We start from the raw sequence: 26541 nt of genomic DNA on the forward strand, positions 1-26541 counted from the left end.
GGCGCAGATATGGTAGTCTCATAAACAGGATAATTCTTAAAATGGTGTACTTATCTATATATCGACTATGAGCGAAGTAAGCGATACGATGGCAAAACGGAGTTTTTTTAAATGCCGGTCTGTCAGTAGTAAAAAGTGACATTTTCTGAACTGACAGCCCGCTGCCGACTGGTGATGGACTGATAGTCAGTGGGCGCCTTTAGATGATCATGAACATGCAAAAATGGGATATAAATGTAATAGGCTACCCGTACTAGACTGCTGTGTTAAGAACACAGCAAAAAGGAGTGTACACTGTACAAGTTCTAAGGAGGGTTCGGGTTGCCGACGACTCAAAGGACAATAGACGGAACAAGTTAGTTCCGTAAGTCCTCCCGTCATCAGCACACCGCACCCTCGTTGAGCTCTGGCAGCCTTATTCACCGGCAGGAACACAACACTATGAGTAGGGTCTAGTGCTATTTGACTGCGGTCTTTTGTAAGGCGGAGGTACTTCCCCAGTTGGGCTCTGCTCTAGATTCGAGCGAGACGATATCCGCTGTGCTGTGCCCTACCACACAAAGCGGAATATCATTCGCTATGCCCTACCTCCTCCTAATCGAATTTGGCAAAACAAGTGATTGTCTTCTGTAGTATTTGACATAAAAACCAATATTTATAGATTTTGAGTATTAAAAGTGTATGACTAGTTGACTACGTATTTTCGATTAAAAATGTGTGTATTTTTTTATTTATTTTGGCCACTGAAAACGCTGTCAGCGATGTAGTGACGTCATCGAATTCGAACCATATTCGAACCTACTTCATGTCAAAACAATCACTGACATATTGAACTTTATGCCTTCATACTTAAAAAGTCAGAAAATGTTGTTTTCGAATAGAATGACCTGATGCACAGATAATCTATAGTTGTTTTCGCCTGATTACGTAAAAGTATAATTTAAAAATATGTTTTACTGTTTTTAGGTCATAATAAAATATGGTAATATTTTATTTCGGTGAATTGGACAGTACTTAGTCATACAAAGTTCTCAAATAGGTACTATAATAGGCTAGTTTCCTACTAGTCAAATTAGCTTCTTTTTAAGAAGTGTCAAAGCGATTTGCTAATATGGAATTACTGAAATACTGAAGAGTGACATCACGGTCAATTTTACTTTATATCTTTCTCTTTGACTTATTAAATAGAAATTACGTTTAAACGTAACTACTGTCCATATTTTTCTTCTAATTATGTGGTGCTTTATTTCGTGCACTGCATAAAACTTTTTTTTTGAAGTTTAGGAAACTAGCCTATAATGGCAAAACATACATGCAAGAAAGAAAGAAAGAAAGAAAATACATTTATTAACACCGAGTACAAGGAAAACATTAAACAAGTTACTTAACCTATAAACTTAATACCTAATACCTAATCTAAATCTTAGACTACTGTAACTTAACATTCTAAACATTTGTTAAACCCTGTTAGGTATCTATCCTATGTTTTCCTAGTTTTCTAAGTCTAATGATATAATACAAAAGGATGCATAAGACATAAAATACGGCTGCTAAATATATCTGCGCAAATGTTTAGTCTGTGTATTAAGTTTCATATAAACCGATTTTATTAATAGTTTACTGTTTCTGAATATGGCTGCATTATTGTAATAATAAACGGAATATATTATTATAATACATATACATAGATAATATAATCTACCTACCATCTGTGGCCTGATTCACCACAGTGAAAAATGTGACAATTATGCTAGTTTCCTACTAATCAAATCAGCTTCTTTTTAAGAACTGTCAAAACGATTTGCTAATATGGAATTACTATGAAATACTGAGGAGTGACGTCACGGTCAATAGGCTAGTTTCCTATACTTAAAATCAAATATTTTTCAGTACAGATGGTGTTTTTTTTACGCACTAGTGCGAGAAGTGGTTCATTATATGCCAGGTCGAAACTTCGGAGGCTTATCTGTACTGATACACGTGCGAAAAGGAAATTCGTAACTCGTGTCGATTTAAAACACTCCCTTCGGTCGTGTTTTAATTTATCGCCACTCGTTTCGAACTTCCTTTTTTACGCACTTGTATCGTAATGTACTATTAAGCAGTACACGAAATAAAGCACCACACAATTAGAAGAAAAATATGGACAGTAGTTATTTTTAAACATAATTTCTATTTAATAAGTCAAAGAAAAAGATATAAAGTAGGTAAATTAATTGACCGTGACGTCACTCCTCAGCATTTCATTTCATAGTAATTCCATATAAGCAAATCGTTTTGAAAGTTCTTAAAAAGAAGCTGATTTGACTAGTAGGAAACTAGCCTATTGTCAGTGTCAATTGACAATGTCAGAATGATGAAATTTCCCACTACATTAGCTAATAATTTTATCATCTTTGACAGGACAAGTTGATAGTGACTTTTTTATTTACGTACTGTAGTTTCACTATAAATTTTAACCACACACATAAATTCTAAAATTAAAAGGACAATTACATAAATATTTGCAAGGTCATGCTTTATACCAGAACAGAAGTAAATTTCAATTTAAATCGACCCCCTAAGCGCGCCACACAAATCTCCAAACCATTTCGTGTGTCACAATTATTTCAATTACTTATGTTGGTAATACGTTAATACACACTCCCTTTTCATATGGCACGAATTAAAAAAAAAACAATCCGTGCGTGCGGCTGCAAATATTTAAAAGCTTAATGGTAATGGAATCGGACATTCAGCCAGTGCGTGCACACTAGGCTTTATGTGAGTGATATTCATCGTGTAGTTACGCCTTTATGAGTGTCTGGCTGGTCATAAATTAAGTTATGAATGGAACGTGCGTTCGACGTTCGATAATTGAATTTTTTTCTTGTCTGTGGCCGGTAAGGATTCAAGTAGCAGGATATGCAACAAAAAAAAAATAAGAGAAAAGTAATAATGAGAATAATGACATACTGGCTGCATTAATAAAGTCTGTCAAGCTATTCCCGTCCACCTCCTCCACCATTTCTGGTGTTTCGAGTGTCCATGGGCGGCAGTGATCGCTTACCATCAGGCGACCTGTCTGCTCGTTTGCCTCCTATCCCATAAAAAAAAACAGAGAGATCGCAGTTTCAGCTTACATTTATCACATTGACAGAAAAGAGAGACGAAAGTATATTTACATTCTACCTATAGCCACAGTATAATAAAGAGTACTATCGTACAGTATGGCCACTCCCGCTCCCCGCTGAAAGTGCCGCCCACCCCCTCTCGGTTACCTCACAGTTACCGCCTGTCAAAAACACGAACAGTCGACCTGTCATATTTCACTCATACAAGCATGGTGCGCGTTCACCTACACGAGCTTAGACTGTGTGCTAAATGCGCCTCTTTCAATATATTTGATCGCCAGTGTCCGAGGTGTGCTATAGCTAAATTAAATGAAATCAATTTTAAAGTCGAAAATGTCTGTCTTGGGTGTCACTTGAACTCACGGCTTCTGGATCATCAAGGCAAAAATTTTCCACTTTAAAATTTACCTATTCTACTTGTCAAAAAATTTATAAATTCACCTAAAAATGGTGAAGTCGTCGTCCTCCTCGCGTTATCCCGGCATTTTTCACGGCTCATGGGAGCCTGGAGTCCGCTTTGACAACTAATCCCAAGATTTGGCGTAGGCTCTAGTTTTTACGAAAGCGACTGCCATCTGACCTTCCAACCCGAAGGGTAAACCTTATTGGAATTAGTCCGGTTTCCTCACGATATTTTCCTTCACCGAAAAGCGACTGGCAAATATCAAATGACATTTCGCACATAAATTCCGAAAAACTCATTGGTGCGAGCCGGGGTTCGAACCCGCGACCTCCGGAACGAAAGTCGCACGTCGCTAGGCTACCAGCGTTCTTTGGTGAAGTCATTTTCATATTTTATTTATTTTGTGACTAGATTTGTAAGTTTCAATGTTTTCTCAACACCCGAAACGAACTATCAATACGTAAGCATCCGTCTGTCTGTCTGTCAGTCCCTGAGTATAAACAGACACACTCAAATCTAATTGGTATTTATAAATACAACACTTGGTTATCTTACTGATGACTAACTGTGATAAATTTAGATATTACATTTAGTACTGAAATGTGAAATAAAATAATAATAAAATAAATATTGGGGACACCTTACACAGATCAACTTAGCCCCAACTAAGCAAAGCTTGTACTATAGTTGCTAAGCGACGATATACATACTTAAATAGATAAATACATACTTATATACATAGAAAACATCCATGACTCAAATAAATGCCCTTACCGGGATTCGAACCTGGGACCGCGGCTCAGCAGGCGGGGTCACTACCGACTGAGCCTGACCGGTCGTCAAAAATAAGGTCGTCGTAAGAATTTCTCTTCTAAAATATATTAAAGAAGAAACTGACTGACTGGCATATCAACGCACAGCCGAAACTGCTAGCCCTAGAAGTTCCAAAATTTGACACGTAGGTTCCTCATAAGGTGTAGAGGAGGACTATGAAACGATTTTTCAAAATTCACCTCCTAAGGGGGTGAAATGGGGGTTTAAAGTTTATAGGGGAAAACAAGATTAGATTAGTACGCGGGAAAAAGCTAGTGCGATATAAGTAGGTAGGTAATGTAGATTGTAGGTACTTAGAAAAGATGAATGAAATTAATGATGAATGAATTATATCATTCGCAAGTAAAAACATTCAGTCGAATTGAGAACATCCTCCTTTTTTTGTAGTCAGTTAAAATAATACACAAGAATATAGTATAGTAATTGATTTATTTTTATTGCAACTACCTATTAAACATCGTCACTACTTTAAAAAACTTAGTATCTTCGTCCGTCAATGAAAAGAAAATTGTAGTAAGTATGTATTGAATGCATATAGACTTACTGCGTTTTAACTTTGAGGAGCAGCGTGAGATACGAGATTTTTTAAAAGTAGTGACGACATATTAGTGTTAATCTTAGAACAAATTAAATCATTCTCATTTGAAAATATTTTAATTTGTATATTTAAGTAGTAACACTACTAATTATACTATAAACCACAGTATAATAAAGAGTATTATCATACAGTATGGCCACTCCCGCTCTCCGCTGAAAGTGCCGCCCACCCCCTCTCGGTTACCTCACAGTTACCGCCTGTCAAAAACGCGAACAGTCGACCTGTCACTCATACAAGCATGGTACGCGTTCACCTACACGAGCTTAGACTGTGTGCTAGGAACGCGCCTCTTTCATATATTTAATCGCCAGTGTCCGAGGTGTGCTATAAACACTGGAGGCCTTGGTCACTTTTTCTTTGTATATGACATTTATTTAATGTTTATATCAGTGTTAGACGGTCAAGCAAACAATTATAGGTATACCCTCTTGCCGCCCAATATGCAATACGATGTATAATTGTATATTCTGGTTCAATGGAATTTTAACTCTTATGTGAATAAATAAAGTAGCATTTCTTTTGTATCTAACATTTTTCGAACAAATGAAACTCAACTCAATTTAAAATGCAATTAGGATCAAAATTCTCTACCATTTTTTTGTATGGTGGGTGTTATGAGGCAAAATTCGTTCCTAAAGCCTTTTTTTTTAAATATATAATATACTTACAATTATATTTCTTACATATAATTTCGGAAACGTCCCCTTTGACTGGAGTAACACCCAAAAAGAAAGGTAACCATCCTAAGTATTTTTAACTGTTAATTGAAAACAATCTTTCTTAATTAAACAAAACAAACAAACAAACAAACATAAACAAACATTTATTTATTTAAATAACACAGTGAGTTACATTTTAGTCTGGTCCCCACACTAGGCATAGCCTGTCCTGTGGTGGACGTAGGATAAACAGTGTTTACAATTAAAAATAAATACACAAGATTAAAATGAATGAGTAAGAGATAGACATTTCTATAATTAAGTACTTACTAATAAGGAACTTAAATTTTCTTCTTGGAATATAAATTTAAAATAACATAACAGCTTTTTTCACTTATTTAAGCATATATCCTGTTTGTGTGTGTGTGTGTGTGTGTGTGTGTGTGTGTGTGTGTGTGTGTGTGCGTGAGGTTGTGTGTGTTTCTGTTTATTGTGATTTTACTTTTTTAATATGGTATCTTGATTAGATTTTCTGTGTCATTATATGATAAATGCATTAAGTTCTTTGATAACAGTTTTTTTACCTCGTAAACAGAGTGTTCTTTAAAGTTGTGAAGCCTAACAAGTCGATTATAAATTCGGGGGTATAAGAAGGTTGAAAAATGATGAGCAAATGTGGTTTTGGAAGTTGTAACGGGAATTTTAAATATACGATTTTGAAGTAGTATATTGTAGTCAGCTGAACTTAGTACTTTTTTATGTACGAACAACACCACTCTTAATAAGTAAAGCTTCCGAACGCTGAGAACTAGGGCGTCATTGTATACATCACTCGTAGGGTACCTAATTGGTTTCTTTAAAGCTACCTTTAGCACCGCTCTTTGGGCTCTTTCAAGTTTTAATATGACAGAGGAAGTTAAACCTCCCCATGCAAGAATGCAGTAATTAATGATGGACTGTCCGAGAGCTATATAGATAGTTTTCAACAGTGAAAAATCGGCTGATTCCCGTAGTAATTTTATTGTATATATTAGCTTCCGGACCCGACTCGAATTATACCTTAATTCAAGTTGTTTGGGCTTGCGAGAGGAAACACGAGGGATGGAATTGTCGATAGTGTCGATATCGATCCTATTCGATACTCTAATAAAATAATATTATTTCATGCAGTGTGAATTGGGAGATGTAGAAGAAGATAAATGCTTAAGTATATTAATTTTCGGCCCGGTCCGGCGGGCAATTGTTTGAGATCCATACTTCAACCTTTTAACCACCATATCCCGATGTACATATTAAGATATAAAAAATCCAGCTTATTTTGACTAAGTATGATAAATAAGACAATTTTTTAACTTCGTACTATCGGAGATTTTTATCTTTGTATTAAACCGGAGTCAAAACAAGCACGCTCGATAAAAAAATCGAAGCGATTAAAAGATAAAATATATATCCGTTCTTGTAAATAAATAAATAAATCTTTTTTTAATACTGTACTTAATCGATAAAAATGTAGTGCGAAAAGGGTTTCCTTCGGAAACGTTCGTATTTGTCATGCTAGTTCAGTCAATGTCAGTACATCTTGTACTGAGACTGACTGAAATAGCATGACACGTTCCTACGTTTCCGTAACAACACGAAGGCAACTCTTTTCGCACTTTATCTGTACTTTAATGTAGGTATGACATTTTAATCTATAGATATCAGTGTCATATTGAATTTGAATCTATCAACATTGATATCTGAAACTATCGATATCGAATCTTTTTTTATCGATATCGAGAAATTTGAAAGCACAACCCTAGTTGTATTAAGTCGGCCATGTTTGTCCAACGATTACACGCGCAATTAGCCGATCGTCATTATCGGCCCGGCCGGCAATCGATTGAGATATTTGAATCGAGCCAAGAATCGGGGTTCCTTAAGGTTTGCTTAAGGATATAATTAGGTCTAAGGAAGGTGGTCTAAAAATAGTATTGAAATACACAGAATAATTGATTAAAAAAAAACCGGCCAAGAGCGTGTCGGGCCACGCTCAGTGTAGGGTTCCGTAGTTTTTCGTATTTTTCTCAAAAACTACTGAACCTATCAAGTTCAAAATAATTTTCCTAGAAAGTATTTATAAAGTTCTACTTTTGTGATTTTTTTCATATTTTTTAAACATATGGTTCAAAAGTTAGAGGGGGGGGGGACGCACTTTTTTTTCCTTTAGGAGCGATTATTTCCGAAAATATTAATATTATCAAAAAACGATCTTAGGAAACCCTTATTCATTTTTAAATACCTATCCAACAATATATCACACGTTGGGGTTGGAATGAAAAAAAATATCAGCCCCCACTTTACATGTAGGGGTGGTACCCTAATAAAACATTTTTTTCCATTTTTTATTTTTGCACTTTGTCGGCGTGATTGATATACATATTGGTACCAAATTTCAGCTTTCTAGTGCTAACGGTTACTGAGATTATCCGCGGACGGACGGACGGACGGACGGACGGACGGACGGACGGACGGACGGACGGACGGACGGACGGACGGACAGACAGACATGGCGAAACTATAAGGGTTCCTAGTTGACTACGGAACCCTAATAAAAAGAGTTTGGTGAGACTACTCGAGTAGCAAATGTAACCTTATATCACTTATACAGGATGGCCCAAAAATGCGTTGACAAAGAATAGGGAAATGTTGATTTAAACCAAAATATCGAACTTACCGAAAATATTTTTGGGTTTATATACCTATTGCACATTTCAATCAATCAATCAATCAATCAAATACATTTATTTCGTCATCACAGGTAACAATTAGGTGACAATATGTTATATTATTTATATCAGCCATGATGAGCCGTGTAGGCGTACGAAATATAATTTGGCAATATATTTACAAAGCAGATCGTAAAATAATTACCTTAATACTAAATACATTTACATAATATTTACACTAAATAATTTATATTCAAAGTACACATGCAATGTTAGGGAAAAATCAGAAAAAAAATATGGTATTTATGTCAAAGTTATACATTCATCATCTAAAAATTCATTAACGTTATAGTAGCATTTATTACAAAGAAACATGTACAGCACACCCTTGAACCTACTTGCAGGTAAGCTTTGCCATGCTTCAGGAAGTTTATTAAACAATTTCGGTCCCATGACTAGAATATTCTTTTGCATTCTACATTCACCATGGATATTCTCCACATGCATGAATAAATCATACATACATATAACATACATATAATCACGCCTGTATCCCATAAAGGGGTAGGCAGAGCACATGAACTACTAAGTTTCTGTGCCACTCTTGGCAAAAAGGGGTTAAAAGAAATCCAAACTGTGACATTGCAGTGACAGGTTGCCAGCCTCTCGCCTACGGCACAATTTAACCCATATCCCACAGTCGACTTCTACGACACCCACGGGAAGAAAGGGGGTGGTGAAATTCTTAACCCGTCACCACACGGGATAAATCATTTCATTTCATTTTCGTTTCAAAAAGGGATTTATATAGGTTGGCTCAAAATTACGTAACGTAATTTTGATTAAATTATTTTTATAGGTAATTTGTAAATTATCTTTAAAACTACAAGTAAAATAAATGTATTTCCATGAAAGATGTATCTCATATTACGGAAATTGCAAATTAAATGCTACACGGAACCCTATCAATTTGCCTCCATTATAATATTTCAATATCATCTTGTGAAGTCGGCAGTCTTTTGAGAAGCGATACGTTTTATATTGATAATATTGAATATTGCAATTAAGTTACACATGACAATTTGAGGTCCATTGAGATATTTCAATGATTCATATTACGCAATGCAATGTATTTCATGTTTTTATAAATTGTGAATGAGTTTTTTTTTACTGACTGCATATACCTACTACGAAAATTGTACCCAAAAAAATCCAAAATTAAGAATAAGGTAATCCGTATAATTTCTTATATATTTTTTAAAACTTTTTTTTTGTATTTTGTACTTTTCTATATTATGTAATAGTTATTAGTTGTAATTCGACATTTAGAAACCTTATTACAATGAATTGTAGTAGTGTTATACTTTATTTAGAACTTAGAATTAGTATTATCAATTGTAATTTAAATTCAATTGGATGTGTTTTTCATATTTGCTAAAAATAACCACCTGTACTGAAAAAAAGTTAAATAACATATATATGTATACTGGCTTTAGCGTCTATTTCAGACGATTTATGCTACAATGTCCGAGAGACATCGCTTTTGATGACTAAACTATGCGAGAGCGACATATTTTGCCACATACCTGACAAGGGAAGCTTGCTACCGATTGCGATGTTTCGCTAATGTGTCTTCTTTCCCTTTTGTCAGCAAGTGCCGCAAACCAGGTCTCATCGACGAACTTGCGACCATCTCCAACGCACTTTCGCCACTCCGTCCACTTCTCCCAGTTTTGGTAGTCGATTTTAAAGGCTGCCATGTCCCTCTTGGCGCAGTATTTGAAGCGAAGCAATGGTCTCCCAATATCACTTTTAACGAATAACATAAAGTAATACATAATTAATTAATAGTTACCGGTATGAATAAAAGTGTACCGACAGCCATAAAATAACTCTCAACGGATACGGCGATGTAGCTCATAAAGAGATTAACTCGTTGCTCCCACGGGCGGTACGCTTTACATACTAATAAAATGTACACGAAAGTGAAGAGTCATACAGGGTGACGTTTAGGAAGAGGTCGGAAAAAACGTTTCGACAACATTACTTAATTACTATTTTAGATCTTGTAAGGTGATCCGATAATAGCATGACTAATAGTTTTTTCTTTTACTAATATTGGTCATGAGATTTTTACTATAATACATTTTATTTCACTTCATCGAGTGCTGTTTTTATTTTATTGACATTTTGAAATTGGCCCAATATCTATGGAGGAGTGTGAATAAAGTGGCAATCGTTGGACTTAAAATTAAAGAGTATCAGAACATTCAGAATGATAGATGGGTATACTCTTGGGTCTACTCATTCGTTTTTCGTCACATCACAGAATATATAATAGTACAAGTACAGAAGGCTCACTCCTTTGATGTTCACAAAGTGCCGCTATTCTAAATTCTTACCTACATTAACAAACGGACCGCACGCGAGCAGCCGACGTTGAATTCTATTGCGCCGCGCGAAGGTCGTCACCACTGAATGGGCCGCGAACTCGCGGCCGCCAGCATGTACTTGTAGCGCGGTGATAGAATCGCGGAGTGAGCCGCCCCTGGTCACATTCCTAAATTCCTAAATTTGTCCGATTCTGCTTTCGTCAGCCATTCTTCATTCGTCAACTTAGTCTGCAGTCATTATCGTCTTTGGCCATAATGAGTTGTTGGCCTTTTTCTTATTTCGACTCAATCGTTTTTCGTCATTTCTCATTTGGTCATATTCTCGGTTGGTACCGAGCTAAGACTACGAAAAAACACGAAAGACATAGATTTAACAGCGAACACGCCGAAAGAAGATTATGACAGTTAAAGAACGTGACGGATTAAGATAAAGATGAACAACGAAATTGACCGTAGTTGAGAAAGACCATCGACGATCGTGACGAATAAAGAATGGCTGGCGAAAGCAGAATCGAACAAATTTAGGAACGTGACGAAAAACGAACGAGACGACCTAAGAATATACCGATAGATGTACACATTTTTGTACTCATTTTCAATATCACCCTGTATGCATTATTCAATTCATTCACAGCCACAGTCGATAAAATCAGTTTTATAATTATACGAACATAAATGTTAGTAATCAAATTACAGTGACCATTTAAATATCAATAATTTAATGAACGGGAAACGTAATAGTTCCGACTATCATATTACTTACGTATTGAAAGGTGAGAAACTATTATATGAAAACGAATAATTATACATAAATTACGATATTTACGATAAGTAATATCTAATTTTGTAAGATTTTATCCGTAATACAAAATGCGTTGCAAGTTCATTCATTTGAATTTATTGAGGAACTAGCTTTTGCCCGCGGCTTCGCTCGAGTTAAATTTCGAAAATGGCGGAATGTTCCATACAAACTTCCACCCTCCATTTTAGGGAAGTGGGGGGTCAGGAAGAGACAAAAAGTAGCCTATGTCACTCTCCATCCTTTCAACTATCTCCACTTAAAAAGACACGTCAATGCGTCGCTCCGTTTGCCGTGAAAGACGGACAAACAAACAGACACACACACTTTCCCATTTATAATAAGTTAAGCGACAAATTTACCTAGTGCGTTAAAATCCGCGGTTCGTAAAAGCGGAGTAAGGTAATTCCCTAAATAGTTAGCGACCTCTATAAAACCATAATGAAACTAATGGCATGTAGTGACCCATCTAAAGCGAAAGCTTAGCTTTATTAAGTCACTAGCTTTTACCCGCGGCTTCGCCCGCGTAATAAAAGTATTCATTAAGATTTTCATTTGGATCCGTAGGGACCGTAGGTTTCTCTGTAGGTATATTTATCTGCGATTATTTCGATTGCACATAATACTTTTGCTTGCAATGATTGTAGAAATATTACACATCGACCACAGCGTAGGTAATTCTATATACGCTGAGGAAACCTTTATAAACATCCCACATAGCCCGTATTTCGACACTATGATCGGTGGGTAAAAAGTACTTTTTTCTATTATTCCTTACAATTTTTTACATTTTGCTTATACTTATCGCAAACGTAATCTTCAAGCAAGAAAACAACGATCGTCTTAGAACACATTGATTGTAAGAGACCGCCGACCGATTATCCGTATCCCTCTAACGATACCCATATTATCCGTATCCGTATCCGTATCCGTATCGCTATCGCTATCGCTAACGCTATCGCTATCGCTAACGCTATCGCTATCGCAATAGCTATCGCTATCGCTGTCGCTGTCGCTATCGCTATCGCTATCGCTATCGCTATCGCTATCCCTATCGCTATCCCTATCGCTATCCCTATCGCTATCCCTATCGCTATCCCTATCGCTTTCCCTATCGCTATCCCTATCCCTATCCCTATCCCTATCCCTTATCAAGATGTTTAATGATATAACACTTTAAGTTCTCGCGCTTTGTACACATATTTAAAGTCACATACAGGTCGAACGGGATTAATTAATAACATTATTTTTACCTTTTTTCCCAACGTTTCGGCCAGGTTGCACTGGCCGTGGTCGCGGAAGACTGACGTCCCAGCAAAATGTCACCGGAGATGTAAACAACACAAAACTACCCGATATTAATTTATATAAATGTTCGGGGTAGACAAATAAATATAATCTACCCGCTTTTAGTTAATGTTTATTTCCCACCATGTTTATTTTAAAGGTAAAAATAATGTTAATTAATCGCGTTCGACCTGTATGTGACTTTTAAATATATGTTTAATGATTTCTTATCAAGTGCTAAAATATAAAGTTTCATGGTTTTATCATTTAAAATTAAGAAATCCCATACAAACTTTCAACCTCTTTTTCAACCCCTTCATCCCTTTTTTTTCGAAATAAAAAGTAGCCTATGTTCTGTCTCAGGGTCTAAAGATTGTCTGTTCCAAATTTCATCAAAATCGGTTGCGTGGTTTAAGCGGGAAAGCGTAACAGACAGACAGACAGACAGACAGACAGACAGACAGACAGAGTTACTTTCGCATTTATAATATTAGTATGGAGTATGGATGGATTTACAATTGTTTACCAACTTTAAAGTTGGGAACAGGGTTATTGTTGAGCGAGAAAACTCTGTAACAACTGGCTTTTAGGTTCAAATATTCCTACGATGATCTATATGTAAGCATAAATTAAATATAACAAGATCATACCATCCCACACATTAAAATGCGACCACCTACGAACGCGCTTACACTCCATCACACATAGATGGCGCCACAAAAAATGCCTTGTTGCCACCGATTATTTGTAGATTGGCATTAACTGTCAATTCCGAGCCGTAAATCTATGTCAAAAGTGACACTTAATGCTATCTACAAGTATAATCGAAAGCTACAAGACATTTTTTTGTGGCGCCATCTATGTGTGGTGGAGTGTAAGCGCGGTCTTAGGCGGTCGCATTTTAATGTATGGGATGGTATGAATTTGTTATATTTAATTTATGATGTAAGTGAACAATTAGTACATCATTTTATAAACTAAACTTTTCAAATACCAAAAGAAAAGAGACATTGCATCTAGTAGGTAACAAATAGAGTCATGTGAGGTAACGGTCCCAATAGTTTATATTTTATACTTAAAACCAGAAACGGTAATGAGTAAAAATTGTGAATTTTCAGTCCTTAATTTCATGTTTTTCAAAAATAGTTCATAAATAAATAACACACAATAGTAGCCCTATACTATTTTGTACACATCTCTACATTTCCCGAGCTCTACCAGACTTGTGGTCGCAATAAACCGCTTTACAACTTGCGCTCAGATTGTAAACTAAATGAGCCTTTATTGAGCTTAATTGATGTGTTTAAAACAGTACCTAGGTATGTATGTAGACGGATATGAATAACGGATCGTTTGAAATTTACATTTTACTTAATAAATATAAAAGTCTTGGCAAAGAATACCTTTTTGTACCCTTTGGCGTAGAAACTCTAGGTCCGTGGGGTCCCAGCGCGAACAAGTTGTTCACAGAAATCGGGAAGCGTCTGGTTGAGGTAACTGGTAACCGAAGAGCTGGCGACTTCCTCGCACAACGTATCAGCATCGCGATACAGCAAGGAAATGTAGCCAGTATACTTGGTACAATGCCTCAAGGGCCTATTTTAGACATTAGCTAGCTTTTTAGTTTAGTCTTAGTTTCTTAAATAATTATGTAAATATGTCGATGTAAATAAAGAGATATGATTAATTTTACTTAAATGTCTTTTTTTTTTTTTTTTATTATAAATGGGCTTACTCTTGACCACAGACTAGCCAAAGGCAAAGACGTGGCCTACGATGGAGTGAGCTCGCCCAGAAGATGCCTGTTCACTCTTGATTTGAAGGTTGCCGGGTTATATGAGCTCGGAAATATAGCCGCCGGCAAGGAATTCCACTCCTTGGCAGTGCGCATAAGAAAAGAAGAAGCAAAGATATCAAGTTTGTTTTTTATCACGCGGAAGGGTATTTTCAGGATTTGGGTCCCCCCAATTAGCGACAAGTTGTTAACAAAAATTAACTCGCTGTCAGTTTTGTGTCTTTTGTGACGACAATGAAGCATATTAAAATTTTGAAAAAACCCCCGACCGCAAAAAACTAAATCAAAATCGGTTCATCCGTTCGAGAGCTACGATGCCACAGACAGACACACACACAGACAGACAGACAAACAGACAAACAGACAGACAGACAGACATACACACAGACAGACACGTCAAACTTATAACACCCCTTCGTTTTTGCGTCGGGGGTTAAAAATACTACTTTAATTATTCTAGAAAATAAATGTTTTTTGTAAGTTAGGAAGCCATTTTGACCACAAATGCATAACATTATAAAATTATTAACAATTACTTACCGGAAATACGATACGTCATCCTTTTTCAACGTATATAAGGTGTTATTTTTGCACTTTTTTACGGAGCACTTAGGCATGTTGCCGACACGGCGGATGAAGCGCTACTGACCGCCCAATTGTGCTTAGAACATTTTCAAGCACAATTTGCTGCGGACACATTCTAAGCCGTGATGGTGCATCTAGGTAGTTTAGATCGATGCTTAAAGTTTATGTAATTAACACAAAAACAATATTTTTATTGAAATTTTGTGCTTGATTATCGTCACAAAACTGACAGTGAGTTAATTTTTGTTAACAATTTACACTAATTGGGGGGCCCAAATTATGAAAATGCCCAGAAACGTCTGCATTTTGCATAAAACCAGCGTGACTCAGGGGACCGTAACTATGGCAATAACAGGCAAGAAAAATATGATTTACCCAGTTAATAGAAGTTACAATGTTCTATATCTCACCCCCTTATTTATTTATTTAAACTTTATTGCACAGTAAAAATATACAATTGCAAAAGGCGGACTTAATGCTACATGGCATTCTCTACCGGTCAACCTTTAGGCCAAACAGAGAAGACCAAAAGAGGTGGGGGATGTAAAGAACACTAAAGACTTGATTTTATTAGACTACGTTATAAAAAAAAAATAGGGACTTATATAACCCCTTACATTGTTCTTTACCACTAGTAAAAACCATTCTAATTTTTTTAAAGAATTTTCCTTTACATTTTAGTGGTCGCTAACCCACATTAAAAATTATATTCCTCATACAAAATGTTGTAATTTTTTTTCGCAGACCTAACCTAACTTACTCAACTCAAATTCTGTAACTTTGCCTACCCTGCCCAACATTGCCTGGGTCTAAAATGGTATTTATAATCAAAATATGGGTCTAAATCGAAGTCTTGGGAGGTAGGACAATGACCGCCATTATGAATAGCTTATTATAAACGGCTTTTTAGCAATAAATTGCTATTAAGCAAGAAAGAGAAAAGTAGAGAAGAAAGAGAGAAGTAGGCTGGCAACCTGTCACTGCAATGTCACAGTTTCGTTTTCTTTCAACCCCTTATTTGCCAAGAGTGGCACTGAAGCTTTAGTAGTTTCATGTGTTCTAGGCTTGTGCCGTTTCGTTCGTTGATCGGAGCGCTCCGATCTCGTTCAATCGCTCCCACGAACTAGTTCGCTCTTTTAGGTCTTTTGCTCATTTAGTTCAGCCATACCAGCGACCACTACGGTCGGAAAGATCAGAATGAATGGGACCGAATAGTGTCAAAATGATACGAATAGTCCACAGATAGTAACATTTCGGGCCGAAAGGTTGTAAGTAACCGAAGTTCAATATGAAAACTTGACTTTTTTTGTTGCTCTGCTAATTAGCTCTCGCTCTCGGTCGGCGCAGTCACACGCTCGTTCTCGATCCAAACCGCTCGCGCTCGCCGATCCTATACTGAACTAAATGAGCAAAGACCGATTCTCAGAGCACGGAAAGATTCAGTTCATTTCGGTCATCGATGGGATTTTATTCCTAACATTCATAGTTCGTGAACGACACAAGCCTAATGTGTTCTGTCTACCCCTTTATGGGATACAGGCGTGATTGTATGTATGTAAATTGCTATTTTTCTAGCCAGGCAATGTTAGGCAGGGTAGGCAATCTTGCAGCATTTAATTATCATACATCACGAGTATCTTAACGTCAAAGCAAACTACCAAGTAGCCGGCAAGCATAAACAGTACCATTTCAACACATGTTAAACATAGTCAGATAGTTACATCACTCTAAGTGGCACTAAGTGCCGGCGTGAGTGCCATAAGTGCCGCAAGTGCCAATGCTGAGAGCTCACCTGAGCATGCCCCAATTTGATTTGAGATACTTTGACATTTTGGAAGCGATTGCGGGTTTTGTTAGTAAGTGCAAGCAAAGAGGATCGAGTATTATAGAGCGTTACTGTCGAAGTAAAATGTGTAATCACAGCGCATAGACTGCCATCTCTTGACACAGGCTTAAAACTTTTGAACCTCAGTTTTGACAATTTGACCCATATTCTTAGCTTGATGTGTCTTAAAATGTCAAATACTAATATTAGCGCCATCTAGGTGAGCGTACCCCAAAGGTGTAATGCCATATAGGCCACCGTTCCTTTTCCTGTATGGTACTCAGGTACGTTTTTTTCTTAGACTTTATCTGTCTATACGGAGTTATATATGTCTTTGGTGCAAGTAATAATGAGTAATTGCCTCTGTGGTGACGGGTTAAGAATTTCACCACCCCATTTCTTCCCGTGGGTGTCGTAGAAGGCGACTATGGGATATGGGGTAAATTGTGGCGTAGGCGAGAGGCTGGCAATAGCTCACTGCAATGTCACAGATTCGTTTTTTTTCAACCCCTTATTTACCAGGAGTGGCACTGAAGCTTTGGCAGTTTTGTGTGCTCTACCTACCCCTTTATGGGATACAGGCGTGATTGTATGTATGTATGTATGTATGTATGTATGTATGTAATAATGAGTAATCAGTGATGAATGAGTAATGTGAATGTGACGACCTGACGACCGGTCTGGCCTAGCGCGTAGTGCCCTGCCTGCTACGCCGCGGTCCCGGGTTCGAATCCCGGTAAGGGCATTAAGGGCATGGATGTTTTCTATGTATATAAGTATTTATATATTATGTAAATACTGAGTACCCACAACACAAGCCTTCTTGAGGTTACCGTGGGACTCAGTTAATCTCTGTAAGAACGTCCTATTTAATTATCCTATTTTTTTTTTTTATAGAGCTGCTCTTTTGTAAATGTTATAGTCTAACACACTACCATTATTTAATTTTCTTCGGGAACAACGACATCTGTGGGGTAATTTAGACAACAATAAACTGTAGTTAAAGCTCTAAAACGTACACTAAAGTGCACTTTCTTCTTGTTTCAGAGATCTCCAAGGAAACAACATCTCTATTATCTTCCAGAGCGACTTTCAGAACTTGAAGGATTTGAAAACTCTGTAAGTTTATTTTAAATTACAAAAACATAATTATATAATTAATAATTATTTAGGTATTTAATAGTACATTACGCTACAAGTGCAGGAAAGATTGAATTCGAAACGAGTGGCGATAAATTAAAACACGACCGAAGAGAATGTTTTAAATCGACACGAGTTCCGAATTCCCTCTTCGAACGTGTATCGTACGACGGTTTATAAGTACATATGGTCATTTCTATTTTTGAGATATGCATCATTATCATTATGATGAGCTCATTATCTAACTAGTGCAGTAATATAGCGCCATAGATGTTTAAATGATTTGATATGGAGAGCACACACGTTTTTTGTCATAGCAAAATATGAATATGAGTTTAAAATCAAGGAAATACTCCTACTATAATAGTGTTTAATAATGAAGAAAACCAATTAAAAATAATTTACGATACAAGACATTTATGTATTTTAAATACTGTAGATATAAACTTTGTGGGTGGTCTCAGTCAATTTGATCGTAACTTCAAAAATGGTTTCATAATTGATCAATTTACTAACGATTCATTTATTTCCCAGGCAATTATCCGAAAACCAAATCCACACAATCGAGCGAGATGCGTTTCTGGAGCTCACCGCATTGGAGAGGCTGTAAGTATATTTTATTAAACAATAAATTCCTCCTGTTAAAGTTACGTCATTCGGAAACTATTTTTAAAATTCGAACGTTCGATTTACAATTCGCCCAATCAGAGCGCGCGGTCACATTTATCCGCACGAGGTGACCTTGCGGCGTCGTAATGCAATTATTTTTTCAATTTATTTCAATTGCAGGAAATTGAACAATAATCGTCTGGGCCACTTGCCAGAAGGTCTTTTTATGAGATTGAGGCATCTCCAGAGATTGTGAGTAACCCCAATTGGGGATTCCAATGGTGTGGTCCTGCTATTCCCCTTTTGGTAATGCGGATTGTATAGGTTCTGCTGTGATTTTAAATTATGACAAAACACGCTATTAGGCTAACTTGCTAGTTATAAATTCCAGTTATGTAGTTATAAGATATATCAATGTTTTTTGTTACACTGCTTAAAAAAGCCCAATAATTTTTAGTAAGTGTTTTAACAGTCATTAATTAAAAATTTCATCCTTAACTAACTTTGGTGTTATTTTATACAAGTATCATATTCAAATAATACATGTAATTTGTTTTTGAATTCAAATGTATAACTTTGACTCCTAAATTGCCAAGTAAAAAATTTCGTATTTATTGCAAGCAATTATTTATATTGCTGTCCCACCTTTTATGTGCAAGCAGGATAGCAATATTATAAGAAATAATAAGTCAATAAATGAATTTCTTCATTCTTCAAAAGTGCAAAGATTCTCTTTCAAAAGTGGAAACATAATTGAAATCACAGCAAAACGGCCGCAGTTACCAAAACTCTCGGTAGATGGTGCTTTCACCCGGCGCTTCGCCCCGCCAGATGGCGCTTACCCCATTTTGTCCGCCATTTTGTTTCGTTCGACTAATTACATCGATACCTTGGCTATTTTCTTTTTCGACTGTTACGTTTTATGAAGATCTATTTTCTTATAAAACTTTTTTTAGCGACAGAATTTAGAATGAGACTAAATTGACAACTTGTTTGACACGATTCTGGAAAAAAAAACGAAAAAGTGGTTATTTTAGACATCATCTTTCTATCAAATTATGACGTTTAATTAACATGTAAAAGAATTGTCGTCGGTTACCGCGATAGTTACTCATGAAATAAAACTATGGAAACGGATTATATCGCGTATCACGAATTTATAATTCATCCCGATGTCACCAACCTATCTAAGAGCCCGGCTGTTGACATAATACCTAGGGTTTGGGAAAGAATAAAGAAACACCAGTATTTTATACAAAATTCTTTATTATGTACACCCTAAATAAAATCTAACTCAGTAACTTGGTAGAGCAAGCTTTGGTTCGTTAAACTGTTATTTACATCAAGTTCAGTTCGATCATAAAACCTAGGAAAAACACAGATCCTATCGCTACGTGACACCGACTTTTCGAACACTTTGAATTCATTATACGCGATTTAATCCGTTTCCATAGTTTTATTTCATAACACGTACGAGTAAAAGGTTTACCTATCTTAAAGTCCGGCAACGCACTTCCAATCCTCTTAGTGTTTCGTATCTAGTCTGTTCGTTTGCCTCCTATCGCATAAAAAAAGCAAAATCTTGTGTCAAAATCGTTGTCAATTTAGCTTACTTATACATAATAATTTTTGATATTTTGTGTTTTTAAATACATTTATTTAATTAGTTCATACTTCATAAAACGTAATAAGGAATCACAAAAACCACCCCACCAGTAATTTTCTTCTAACCCTAAGGGTGCAAACACCTAAGAGCACAAACAATGTTATTTTATAAAGGAGATATCAATGGAAAATGTAGGTAAATACTTATAAAAAAAAATCTGAAATATTTTGAAAAATTTGGGTCCCCTCAATTAGCAAAAGTTGTTAATAAAAATTTCATCGCTATCAGTTTTGTGACAACAATTATCCATTAAATTTACTTTTTTCACATTCTGACTGTAGATTATCACTTAAAATTTATGTAATTATCACAAAAACAATATTTTTATTGAAATTTCATGCTTAATTATCGTCATAAAACTGTCAGTGACTTAATTTTTGTTAATATCTTACGGCAATTGGGGGGGGGGGGGGGGGGGGCAAAAATTCTATAAATGCCCCTAATCATAACCACATATAGAATGCTATAAAATTAAAAATATGCATAAGATGTACAACAAAACCATATCGTTGCGAACACTGTAAAAAATGTTAGTCACATTTTTCATGATATCTCTTACTAATAACATGTACTCCAGGTTGCCCTGTATTTAGGTTGCCCCCGTCTGGGTTTGGTCTAACCCGCTAGTCAACCCGTTTCAGGCACTAATCTATCGCAATCCCAGTTCCCGGGAATATTCCCTGAATCCAAGTTTGCTCCCATTTTTTAGTATTCATTCAATTAGGTAAATTAACTGGATTTTTTTAAAGACATTATTTATGAATTATTGACTGACAAAGTTACAAAATTACATATATACAGTGTCTGTATCCCTTAAAGGGGTAGGCAGAGGGCAGAGAAAGAGAAGTTTCAATGCCACTTCATGCAATTAAGGGGTTGAAAGAAAACGAAATTGTGACATTGCAGAATATTACAAATTGGTTCAAAACGTAAAACAGTCTCAACTCAAGAAAATCCAAACGAGTAAGGAATGTAAAGCCCCACATTTAGATGCATTTTCAGAATTTTAGACCCCCCCCCCCCACCAATTAGTGTAAGATGTTAACAAAAATTAACTCACTGTCAGTTTTGTGACGATAATTAAGCATGAAATTTCATTAAAACTATTGTTTACGAACTTTAAGGCCTTTAAGCGATAATCTACATTCAGTATGTGAAAAAAGTTAATTTTTATTCAGACTTTATGCGAAGTAATTGTCGTCACAAAACTGACAGCGTGTTAATTTATGTTAACAATTTACGCTAATTGGGGGACCTAAATTCTGAAATGCCCTCATGGAACGATTCATCGCATCGATCGATCGGACAGATATCGTGAACGATCGGTCGCATCGAAAGCTCCAACCATACACGAGGCGATCGATCGTTTACGATAATCTGTCCGATCGACGCGATGAATCGTACCATAAGGGAAGTACCGAAAATATTGTCCCGGCTCTGCTCTGGCCCAGTCTATTGTGATACTTTATCCGTGTTGACCTCAATCTACCCTTAGAAAAACACTCATTTCTTATCCCTCAGATATCAATAAAATATTCTCCCAGAATCCTCAAGAATTTAAAATCCCGACTTATCCCGGTAATCCCGTGTTCCCGGGAACGACTAGGCAAGCTTTCTGTGTATTAAGGCTAAGCTAGAAGGTTACTAATAATAAAGGTAAGTTTATACTTTGTACATATTTATTTTCAGGGATTTTTTGTGTTTTTTACAGGTCATTTTCACATTTATAAATGTAAATAAGATATATTTGGCTAGTTAGCAAATACTATGAGTTTTTGATCAATAATAACTGTTTGTTTAAATTTGCATTTACGTGCAGATTTTATAGAAATCTGACGAAAATAAACATAAGCTCATATCTACTGACAAAAGCAATGAACTGAATGAACGAAGCAACTTTCCGTTTTTAGAAAATAAACACCTATTAAATTCTCCAAAATGTTTATATTCTTAAAACATATTAAAATTTAAAAAAAATATATCACCGATTATAAAATGTTATCCTAAAATATTATCAAAATGTACATAATAAGGAAAAATAGAAAAATTCACACCCATTCAGACGTTTCTGCGTGATAAAAAACAAATTTTTATTAAAATTTAATAAAAATATTTCAACAAAATATTTTTTTTTGTAATATACTGATGTAGGTACTGTGTAGGTACATAGTGCTTTTCGGTATAAATAAATAAAAATCACTATGAACATCACTGATCCTTTTCTTTAAACACCAAGAGCCGGAAACGACAATAAGGAGTTTACGTGCGCGTACGCATAGGGATGGGATTAGTGTACTCTGTAGGTACATACGATAAAGCCAGGGACAATAAAGTAGCGTCGAGGCAAGGACTACATTCCAGCAATTCCCGTTTAGTTTGTACATTTGGATCACGTCTCCGATGTGGATAAAAATTGGTAGGCTGATAGAGTCCATGATGCTGAGCAAGATCCACTAGGTTTCTCAAAATGTATAGAAATCTGGTAACAACTAACCTAACCTAACCACCAAATTAAAATTTTGAAAAAAACCCCGACCGCGACATAGTGGACCGATTTTCATGAAACATGGCTAAGAACACTCCCGACTAACTCAGCTTTCAGACAAAAGAAACTAAATCAAAATTCATCCGTTCGAGAGCTACGATGCCACAGACAGACACACACACAGACAGATAGACAGACAAACAGACAGACAGACAGATATACACACAGACAGACACGTCAAACTTATAACACTCGTCTATAATGTATTTGAATCAGTAATAGACGACGTACTTAGTAGTGTTTTTAGAACCCAAAAAAGTATAATTGTGTGTGGCGATTTTAATGTCAACATACTTGAACATTCGCCATTATGTGGAAGGTTATTAAACACCTTCAAATCCTTTAACTTGGTTAACTTATTCTGCGAACCCACTCGAATCACAGCAACCAGTGCTACATGTATAGATAACATTTTTAGTAACAAGGATGCGATTAGTAAATCTGTTATTAACAACCTAAGTTCTGATCACTGTGGTCTAAAAGCTTCTTTCAATGAGAAAACAGAAGAAATTCCGCAAGATACTTTATGTAGGCCAATCTCTCAAAGGCTCCTAGATTTATTTAATCGTAATGTTACCAAACGATTATGTTGTCTTTCATGTACGCAAGAAAACCCCAATTTTTTGAGTTCTGATTTATTTAACTGCATTAAAAATGAATTTGATGTCTGTTTCACTAAAAAGAAAGTAAAAAGCAGGACCAAGACTAAATTTAGCGACTGGGCTACGCCGGATATTCATAAGACAAGACGCCAACTCTACGACTTATACGATTTAAAAGCCACTGATAAAAGGCCGGAATTTCTGGAGCATGTTCGGAATTTTTCAAAATCTTTTAAGATGATGTGTGTCGCCGCGAAAGCTAATCACTTGTCTAAAAAGATCCTAAATTCTAGTGATAAGGTTAAAACTGCCTGGCAGGTGATCGGCAATGAAACTGGGAAACGTAAAATGAAGGATCCGCACTACAAGCTACGAATTGGTGACGCTTTAGTAAGTTCCGACCGTGAAGTGGCGATTGATCTTCCGCAGGCAAACCTTTTAGTCATAAATTTATATTGGCCAAATAGTAAGAGAGAAATTGAACAATTTTATACAAGTTTAGAAAACCTTTTAAAATTGATTAGCATCAAAGACAAGAACAAAAATATTGTTATTGGAGGTGACTTTAATGTCGACTTTCTCTCAAACAATAGAGAAAAAAATAGGTTATCAAGTTTAATGTTATCCTTTAACTTTCATCAAAAAGTCATAGAGCCAACTCGTGTTACATCAACTAGCACCAAATGTATTGATTTAATATTTACCAACTTTAACACTAAAGATTCTATATTAAAAATTCACGAATATGGCTTTTCAGACCACAAAACTATTTCGCTAAGTATACCTATATTCGCTCCTAACTTACGCACCCTAAACATCTGTAAAAGGCTTTTTAATGACGAAAATATCTCCAAATTCCGAAACGAGATCCTAAATACAGAATGGCATACACTATTTTCATATAACAATAACGTGAACCAAAACTACAACAACTTTCAGAATACACTGCAACAAGCTCTTGATAAATGTATCCCTAAAAAAAATGTCAAAATAAAACTAAAGCCCAAAAAAACATTTTTAACCCCCGGTATAAGAATTTCATGTAAAAATAAAAGATTGCTAAAACTTCTTGTAGCCCAGACCAAAAGTGAGGTTCTACGCTGCCATTATAAGCAATACTGTAAATTATTAAAAAAAGTTATAAGCAAATCAAAAAGAATAGACAATAAAAATAAACTACAAAGTTCGAATAACAAATCCCAAACGATGTGGAAAATTATCAACTGCGAGACAAATAAAAACAGACAACAACGAAAAAATAATATTCAAATTAAAAGCCAAAACGATATAGTAATAAATGATCCATCACAAATAGCTAACACGTTCAATAACTATTTCCTGACCATGGGAAGCACCCAATCGAGAGGTCAAAACAGGGCACCATTAACGAATACAATTAACAAATCATTCTTCCTCAGACCGACAGAGCCTAAAGAAATACAATTAATAATAAAAAATCTAAAAAACAAAACATCATTTGGCATAGATGAAATTCCCTCTTCCTTAATCAAAACATGCGCGGATATTTTAACTTACCCATTGACATGGCTCATAAACCAATCATTCTCAGAAGGAATTTTTCCTGATGATCTGAAAACCTCAATAGTAAAACCCATTCATAAAAAAGGTGATAAACAAGACTTAAATAACTATAGACCAATTGCTCTTCTGTCTACAGTAGCAAAAATATTTGAAACAGCAATGATAAAACGGCTCTACTCTTATTATGAAAAATTTAAAATACTGCACGATAGCCAAGATGGATTTAGAGAAAACCGCTCTACCACTTTAGCCATCTACAAATATGTTCAGGGCATAATGGATGAAATAAACAATAAAAAATATGCCATAGGACTCCTGTTAGACATGAGCAAAGCTTACGACAGAGTTAGATACGACATCTTATTGGACAAACTATACAGCACGGGAATCAGGGGATAGCCCATAAATGGTTCAAATCATACCTCAGCAATCGCGTACAGTTAGTCCAAATAGAACATACAGATTTTGAAACAGGCCAAATACAACATTTCAGATCAAATAGCGTGACCCAGACAGGCTCGATCCCCCAAGGAAGTGTCTTGGGATGCATTCTGTTTCTAATATATATAAACGACTTACCGAATGCAATAGAAGATCAAAGCGCTCTATTTGCAGATGACGTTTCAGTATTGTTCTCGTGTTCTGAAAAAAATGAAGCTGAAAACAAATTGACTGTAGCAATGGAAAAGATTGAAAACTGGTTAGATATTCACAATCTCCAACTTAACCTTGAAAAAACCAAAATAATTCAATTTAAACCTTACCAAAAATCAGCATTACCAATAATCTTTAAGCACAAGGGCACAATATTAGAGTCTGTAGAATCAGCCACCGTACTGGGTATCGACCTAGATAGTAACATGGACTGGAAATCGCACATCCAGAGACTATCAAAAAAGCTGTCCTCCTTTCTATACGCCCTACAACACATCAAACGCGCGACCGATTTCCAAACCGCCCTTTCCGCGTACTATGCATACGCATATTCAAGAATGACCTACGGACTCGTTTTATGGGGGAATAGTCATGATATGGAAAATATCTTTATCCTCCAGAAAAGATGTGTTAGAATACTTACCAATTCGGATCAAATGGAATCGTGCAAACCACTCTTCAAAAAACACCAAATACTCACTTTACCGTCAATGTACATCCTAGAAGCATGTAAATTTGTTAAGAAACACACTGAGTTGTTTACTCCTACAGTAGCAAATATCAAGAGAAACAACCGAAATTTAAATAAACTACAATTGCCTCTAACAAAACTTAAAATAGTCTCATCTAGCCCTCATTATATGACTATAAAAATATACAACCACCTACCAAACTCCCTAAAAAACATTGAAAATCAGCCGACGTTTAATAAATATTTGAAAAGTTTTTTAATAGATAAATGTTATTATACAGTAAAAGATTTTTTTAACGATAAACATAATTA

General features: G+C 35.9%; 1 protein-coding gene across 1 annotated transcript in view; it reads left to right on the forward strand.

Moving 5' to 3' along the window:
• The window catches only part of LOC125239966 (protein slit), a 298636-nt gene that overhangs the window by 184686 nt on the left and 87409 nt on the right, over positions 1-26541 (forward strand). The window contains exons 3-5 of the mRNA XM_048147759.1: positions 18047-18118; positions 18674-18745; positions 18929-19000. Of these exons, the coding sequence (XP_048003716.1) occupies positions 18047-18118; positions 18674-18745; positions 18929-19000 (216 nt within the window). The remainder of the gene's footprint in view (positions 1-18046; positions 18119-18673; positions 18746-18928; positions 19001-26541) is intronic.

This window comes from Leguminivora glycinivorella, chromosome 26, assembly GCF_023078275.1.
Source record: "Leguminivora glycinivorella isolate SPB_JAAS2020 chromosome 26, LegGlyc_1.1, whole genome shotgun sequence".
NCBI lineage: Eukaryota > Metazoa > Arthropoda > Insecta > Lepidoptera > Tortricidae > Leguminivora > Leguminivora glycinivorella.